The following is a 7,839-nucleotide window of genomic DNA, read 5'->3' as shown; positions in this document are numbered from 1 at the left end:
TCATGTCATAGCTATCACACTGTCGTCAATCCATTATGATCATATTCCACTCATTCTTTGGCACGTACCATGAACATTCTCATGTCCTTTATATCATTGGGCTGTGATGTCTTTATCAAAACCAAAACCTCTGACAATTACGAGCTGCACCATACAAAAGACAAAAAATAAAATATTTGCTCGTAATTTTATTACAGCTATAACCGTACATGCAGAAGTGTACAGGCATATAGAAAATGAGCAACATCTATTCATACTGTAGCAGACAGTTAAAATTTCAAGGCACGTTACACAAGTTACATCAACTCTTAGTACCAGTGACGATGATATGACAATTGCACATTTCAAGGTGGAGAAAAGAAAAGTGTAAATAGAAGACGCAGTCATAAAATCTTGCACAATCTTTTAAAAGTATGTGGGCCATTTTTTTCTACAAAAGTGCAGCACAAAAGGGATAATTGTCCATAGTTTGATGAACTGATTTAACAATAAATGTATTTCTGTACTGGGTGTTTAAAACATGCATAAATAACTAAGTGCTCGCTACAAAACTTTTAAATTCAGTCAGCACTGAGCCCTTGTCAATGCAGGTCCTGGTTATATATGTATCTACCACACACCATCACCAACATCATGAGCCCTATGCTAACCAAATATCTGACTCGGGATGACTTGTGATATTTTGAAAAAGTTGTAAATAATTACAATTTAGAAAATATGCTGATCAAATTGTGTCTTGATTAATATATTTGGTGACCTGCGAACCATAAAGTTTGTGAACCAGGTACTACATGTAATATAGAAAAACCCCGACAATATTAACAGTCAAACCCTGCTATAAGAGAATTCCTTTCAATCCCCAGCCAATAAAATGCACTGAACATGTTATTTCGTCAACTTATTGGCTGCAACAACATACCCCCCCCTCCTAGTCTGCTGAAAACTGTCATAATCAAGTTTGTCTGTTAGATATCCACCAACTCTCTCTTTCCATAACATGCTGCTGCTGTTGAAACAAAATGCACTTTACTGCAAAAAAGGTTCTCCAGTGAAGATTAAAAGTTCTTATATCACAGATAGGCCCCGACATGCCTTACTCACTTATTCAAAGACCTATGGTCAATTTGAGGATAGTTTTGACAAGAATATTTGCAAGATGTCCAGCACATGACATAAACTGGTCAAAACTGTATGCACCTGAGGGACAGGGGAGTACATTGTATTTTACAACCGGAAATTTGCACAGAATATGGAAGAATTACATGATCTTGATACATATCCGGGAAGATATGTGCACATATTAAACAAATCACCCAATAACAACAACAACAACAACTATAACAACAACAGCCAATTTACTTTTCCCAATTCATATTAGGCTATCACAATCAAATAATGCTACAAACAAGAAATGGCACAAGCATTTAACGACAACACCAGTAGTGCATCAGTATCAACTGACAGTATTTTGGTGTATAGGAGGGAGTCTGGGCTGTGATGTTCATATTTACATTTTATACAGCATTTGTCAACTAAACATCTCAAAAATCAACTCATAGATGGGAAGAGTGCATGCCAGTAGCACTAATAAATGAAATAGGTAGAATACTGTTGAACCTTATACAAACCATTTTATTTACATTTGTACAATACTGTGCCGATCACATCAACACAATGCATATAACAGTTCAGAATCAGTCATAAGTACTTCTGTTCTGAACAAAACTAAAACAGACAACCTTGATATTCAATTCTTATTAACCTCAGGAATCAGCACTTCGAGCCAGACGGCTTGCCCGTGTAGTTACATAGCACAATATTGCTCTGTAAAACGCCTTGCAAATGAAATACATGTACTGTGTAGTCACTATTCAGCTGGTTGAAGGGCAATGCCTCTGCCTTGATTCTCAATGCCTCAGCCTTGAGTTTCATGCTATGATGGTTGCTCGTCATCCTGGCATGGGATGTCATCAACCCGGAAGCTTCCAATGACCTTATTCTGATGCTCGTTGATATCATTGAGTAACGGGAGAACCATAAACAGCTTCTTAAGGATGTTCCCGCCCTCGTTTGTATGATTCGTGATGATAATCTGCACCATCAGGTTTAAGTAACGCGCGTTGAGTTTCTTAACGGCTTCGACATCTTTTAGTCCGGGCCGTTCTGAAATGACGACAAATAACTAATTAGGTGATTTTCCCTTTAGACCATGGGTCTACTTGTACCTAGCTACTTGCAGCAAGTTGTCAGTGATCAGTGTGTTATGCTGTGTTATACCATATTATAGTGTGTCTACTGTGTTATATTACAAAAGGCCTGTGTTTTGATAAAGTAGACTTCATCAGTGAATCAACAGTTCAGCTAGTTGGGCTGAGAATCTGACCTGGTAATGTAGCTCGCACTGCCATGATAACTGCAATTTCTCCCCTCGTCAGATTACAGCTGTTAAATACATCACAGAAGTTGAAGAATTTCTTGATAAGTTCTTCAGGCAGGAACTGCTTCATCCAGTAGCGGCAATATTTGATCTTGTCATCCTGCGGGAACAGGATATGAACCTCACCCTCGAAAAACAGAGAACTGTGACATATCTGAAGGAAAATGTACAGGTAAGAGAGTTGGTCTCCTAATAATGAGGTCAGGACTAACTGAATCTGCTGGGGGGGGGGGGAGGCGCAGTCTCAGGGCTCACACTGAGGTCGCTTTTGATACCAGAGAGAAATCAACAATAGGTAGATTGCCGAGCAACAATAGGTAGATTGCTGTGCAATAATAGGTAGATTGCTGAGCAACAATAGGTAGATTGCTGAGCAACAATAGGTAGATTGCTGTGCAATAATAGGTAGATTGCCGAGCAACAATAGGTAGATTGCTGTGCAATAATAGGTAGATTGCCGCACAACAATAGGTAGATTGCTGTGCAATAATAGGTAGATTGCCGAGCAACAATAGGTAGATTGCTGAGCAACAATAGGTTATTAAGAGCACGTAGCACAATACATACCAACCAGAGGTCAAAGAAGGATGAGGTGACCAACAAATCCTTGTCTTCTGTTGCAATCCGTGAAAATCCAGGAATTATACGACAGAAATCTGCAAACAAGAGAGGAGGAAAACATGAAATCCATGGACCGAAGTTCCACAATCTAGTGCACACATCGTTTTAGGATGGATTTAGGGTCGATTTTACCATCGCGTACAATACACAATGTGGCCTTTAGAACTACATATTGTATCTTATGACGCATACCAAAACCCCCACAGACACAGGACCTCTTCCATCAAACAAAAGTGTCAGCTGGCATCAATTTTGCTCTCCTTTCAAGGTACAGAACTTACTTGCAACTTGAACGCCACATGGTTCAACATTCAAGAATAACAGTTTCCACACATGTAGAGCATCCGCCCGTTTCGGCTTTGGGGAATCCAGAGGAATGACCATATCCTGAAAGAAATTTTTTAAATACACGAGTTCAACACTATCGCTGAGAACTGAACCTGAGAGAAAATCATCAAAATTCAAGACCACAGAACCTTACAAAAGCTGAGAGGAGATTCAGGGGCCCAAATGCTTGCTGTCTTTTAGTTAATCTTGAGGGTTTCAGAGTGATTGTGTGCAGGTACGACATCATGAGAACGTCTGAAAGTGAAAAGACCAACAAAACATACTTACCAAATGTGTTCCAGCTTTAAGACCGTCATGGAGAGCTTTGGTCATACTGAGAGAAAGGACTTCAATCTTCTCGTACCATTTCTGTAAGTGATGCACCAACTCCTCCCCGCAGAGATTTTCATCATCTAGAACCTCAACGTTGATGTCATCAAGTGGGAAGCAATCATCTGTGTCCGGTGGCAGCATTGGATTGTTACTATTTTGTTCAACTTTGGCTGTCTGGCTCGACGTAGCAAAGTCCGAGAATATACTCTCAATTATCTGAATGTCATTACTGTCATATTCTCGCTTTACGTCTTTGGAACCTCCATCATTACACTGTGTTGTATCAACGCAAGAATCGGCTCGGAATTCGGTATCACTTTTTAAACATTGGCCATTTTGAGGGAACCGATATGGCATGCTAGAATTTGAGTTAGGCATTTGTCCATTGCTTCTAAAATGGCAATCAGAGGTCTGGAAAACCATCTGAGGCTCCTGTTTTATTTTAATATGATGGCAAGTGTTGGGCTGCTGTGCTGGAGTGTTTTCAGTGGAATGTCTTTGATAATCTGAGGTGTTTACCAGGTTGTTCCTGTCCTTAAAAAAAGAGTCATTACTCCAGCTGTACCAGTCCGATGGATGTTGCTCCATTGGTTGGCCTTGTGAGGAATACTGGGTGGGTGGAATTGTATTATGGCTTGGACACATTACAGCTGCAAGCTGAGGTAGTGTTGGGGGGAGTTTATGCATGCCATGTGAGTGCGACTGGTTAGAAATTGGCTGCCTAATTTCGCCTCCCTTCAAACCAGAAAACATTGTCCCAGTCACATTAACAGTGGGATTTGTCCGTCCTAACTTACGGTTCGGCCCCAAGTCAGTTTGATGTTTTTGGCCCTCATCAACACTGAAAGAAGTCCGCACCTGCTGCTGGCTCACAACGGTCTGCGTCATCATGTCTTGTAAACAATGATCATCTCTTCCAGACGGTGCTGACGAAACAGTAATGGCAGACGAAGTTTCACAACTGGCGCCAAAACTGGACGTTGCTGAATCAGAATTGTGTAAGAATTTTTCAATCAGCTGCACCTTCCTACCATCCTGGCAAATGTTTTCAAGAGCATGTGTGAATAACTGCTTGACAACTTCCGAGTTATAAACCGATGATGGTGTCATTCCCGGACTTCGCATACTTGTCTTTTTCTCGCTCCCATTCTGAAGTCTGGTGTCACCACTAGCTCCATTTATAATGTGAGGTTGCGGCCAAGAACTGAATTGTTCCCCAGGTTGGGTTGACACTGTTGTAATTGGGTTACAATGGTTTCCCACTGACACTGATGCCTGTGGTACGAAGCACGATTCTGTGACTTTCCTTGAAGCATGTTCACCCAACTTCATACCAATATGTATTGAGACATGCGACTCCGCTGAATTGACTCTGGGAATAGGTTGACCATTAGCTCCCAGCCCCCCTGGGTCAGAATACGAGGCCAGCCCACCCCTGGGAACAGAATTCTCTACCTTTACCCCATTCTGGCCAGGAACACGAGGGTCAACGGAAAAATCCCTAGGCATAGGACCTTCTGTCTTTATTTCATTTGGTAGAGATACTTGCACCTCCGAGTTAGAATGTTCCATCGCAACAGGTTTCCCAGATTTCATCTGACTGTGTATCAAGCTCTGATGATCCCGATATTCATTCCCCAGTCGTGGCAACTCTGGTCCATAATTCCTCCCATTTGGAGGGTACTGCTGGAAATTCAGGGTTGGTCGAGACACTCTTTCATCTGTGTTTAACCCTTTTGACTCAGTCACACTATCCGGGTCACTGAAAACAACGTCAGAAGGACTTCTATCCCTGCTGCTAACACCGGAGCTCGAGCAAGGTGTATTACTCACACTGCTAGGCTCGTAAACAGGTTCAGAATCCTTGCAACCTTCAAACGTCTTGTCTTTCTCCTCCTCCAGTGCTCTCTCTTTTTCGATTTTTGGAATGCGGCCCATTTTGACAGCTGCAAGAGACCAATAGTGGAATAAGTTGCTCAGAAGAAATGGCTACTGTGGGAGAATTTTTTAGGGACTTAGTTTTGTTAGTCAGTTGTATATATCCAAAAATCATATTTAAAATGGAATAAAAGACAAAAAAGGCTATAGTGGCTTCAAATATAACTCTCCCGCTCAATAAAAAAGACAGTCTTTTACACTTCCATGTTAAATTCGCACCTGTTTAAATGATTCCTCAAACAGACCATTGCCATGGTAACAAACAATTTGGTTGGCGGCACTATGAACACAGTCACACAAGCAATTACTGACAGTATCAATAAGAAGTATGAAAGATATGATAATGCGTTTCCTTGGTAACTGTTTGGTCTGATAACACACCACAAGATAACATTGCATTAACCAGCAATTGAAAAGGGCAGGGTATAAAAAAAAGCTTTACACTGAGTGCAACGATTTGACCTGGGCGGTTAGTTTTGATGTCTGTTGTCCCTGTCTGAAATCAACCTATGTGTGTTTGTTTCTACCATTGCACTGATGACATTTTTGGTCACAAAGTACACAGATCATAGGGTACACCTACCGTCAAGGGCCATGCCTGTGTCCATACACCGCTTGAATCGACACGATTTACATCGATTCCTGTTTTTTGGCGTGAGAGTGCAGCTTCCACCAAAGAAACATCGATACTTCTCAGCTTTAGCGATGCTTCTTTTGAAGAAACCCTGTAGAGATGGTCAGGAAGATAGGTTAAGGTTGGGAGGCATTCTGTTCCCCCAGCCCCTATACTCAAGTAACAGCCTAACAATGATCTCAGGACGCTGAGCCTAGGCTTAGATTCATTTCTTGGCACTTTTCCACAGAGAGACAGTTCCTTGCTCACAAAGCACCGGATCCCATTTTAATACAGTACACGACCTCCCACTTCATGGAAAAAGTACAAGTAGCCTACCTTACATCCCTCACAAGTTGCGACACCATAGTGGATTCCCGTAGCTTTATCAGCACAAATGCGGCATCTTCCAAATGGAAATGGAATGGCTCCTGTTGGCATGTTGATGGCAGAAGGGCTTTACCCTTTACATCACCCTGGAAGACACAACACACGACAGTGATAAGAACTAGAATGGGAAAATTCCCAGAAATAGATTTGATGTCTCCAGGGAAGACAACAACAAGGTTGGTGGAAGGTGCAGGTGGAGGTGTCAGTGTGATGATGTTAAAGTGGAAAGTATAGTGAATAGTATACGAGAAGAAGCGTCGATGATGTCCCCAGCACCACTTACGTCATTATGAACTGTTTATACCACACGTTAATTGTTAATTTGGACATTGCATCGACTTTTAAAACACGTTTACCCTTCCCTCCGTGCATGGGCAAACTGTCCAACTGCCACAACCTTCATTAATGAAGTAGAGTAGTTTAAAAGAAGAAGAAGAAGAAGAAGTGTGGATGATTAGCACATTGCACATGGCAATCAGTCCTCATTGGTACCATTGGCATGGCCTGCGGTATTTGACATAAGAAATCTTGCGAAACATGAGAAATTTTCTGCCCACCAGTCTCCTCCATTCACTCATTACAGAAACTTCCGGCATAGATTGATTTCTTCTGGATTGGACGACAGTTGACACTGCAAGCAAGGGGGATGCAGAGTCAGTGAACGCGGCGGCTACCGCCCCCAATTCATATCCGATATCCAATGAAATATGATATACAATCTGTAGTGCAATTATCTAGGCCTACATTGTATCTGTGTACCGTGCACCTGACCAACCTCCGACGGATCATCATGATCATCATGACCCGAATCAGGTCACGCACATCTTACCTTCCACTCATCCAAAGCTTTTCTACCTCGAATCAAACTATAGTATAGGAGCGCCTGAGCATTCCAGGGTACAAGTTCTACATACACACCTTACCAGCCTCCAAGAAAAAGAGTACATTTTAGGAGCAAAACACCTCGAATTCGGTAAAATCGACCAATGTTTACAACTTCGACGGAACAAGTCGGTCAAGGTGAAGTAATAATAATTGTGACGTCACTTAGTTCCATTTCTACCCGTGTTTGCCCGATATTCAGTAGACTCTTTCACCAGTTTCCTCCATTCACTCATTACAGAGACTGGTACTTGACGGCATTTCACTCGTCATGAACTAGATTAGGGGCGTCGGCTTC

At 41.9% G+C, this 7,839-nt stretch overlaps 1 protein-coding gene across 2 annotated transcripts; it reads right to left on the bottom strand.

Moving 5' to 3' along the window:
• Positions 1-173: 173 nt before the first annotated feature.
• On the bottom strand, positions 174-7,664 carry LOC135492553 (uncharacterized). Of its 2 annotated transcripts, none has more exons than XM_064779098.1 (8): positions 7,578-7,664; positions 6,609-6,745; positions 6,240-6,381; positions 3,674-5,664; positions 3,340-3,445; positions 3,005-3,093; positions 2,384-2,591; positions 174-2,163 (listed from the first exon to the last, which is right to left on the bottom strand). In XM_064779098.1, the coding sequence occupies exons 2-8, from the start codon at positions 6,708-6,710 to the stop codon at positions 1,934-1,936; spliced, it is 2,868 nt and encodes a 955-aa protein (XP_064635168.1). In that variant the 5' UTR covers positions 6,711-6,745; positions 7,578-7,664; the 3' UTR covers positions 174-1,933. The 2 variants fall into 2 exon arrangements, with proteins under 2 accessions (XP_064635168.1, XP_064635169.1); XM_064779099.1 differs by having other exon boundaries at positions 7,489-7,654.
• Between the last annotated feature and the right edge of the window lie 175 nt (positions 7,665-7,839).

The sequence above is a fragment of the Lineus longissimus genome, chromosome 8 (genome assembly GCF_910592395.1).
Source record: "Lineus longissimus chromosome 8, tnLinLong1.2, whole genome shotgun sequence".
In the NCBI taxonomy this organism is placed as follows: domain Eukaryota; kingdom Metazoa; phylum Nemertea; class Pilidiophora; order Heteronemertea; family Lineidae; genus Lineus; species Lineus longissimus.
The sequence above is the reverse complement of the archived record's forward strand: the minus strand, read 5'-3'. Positions and strand labels throughout refer to the sequence as shown.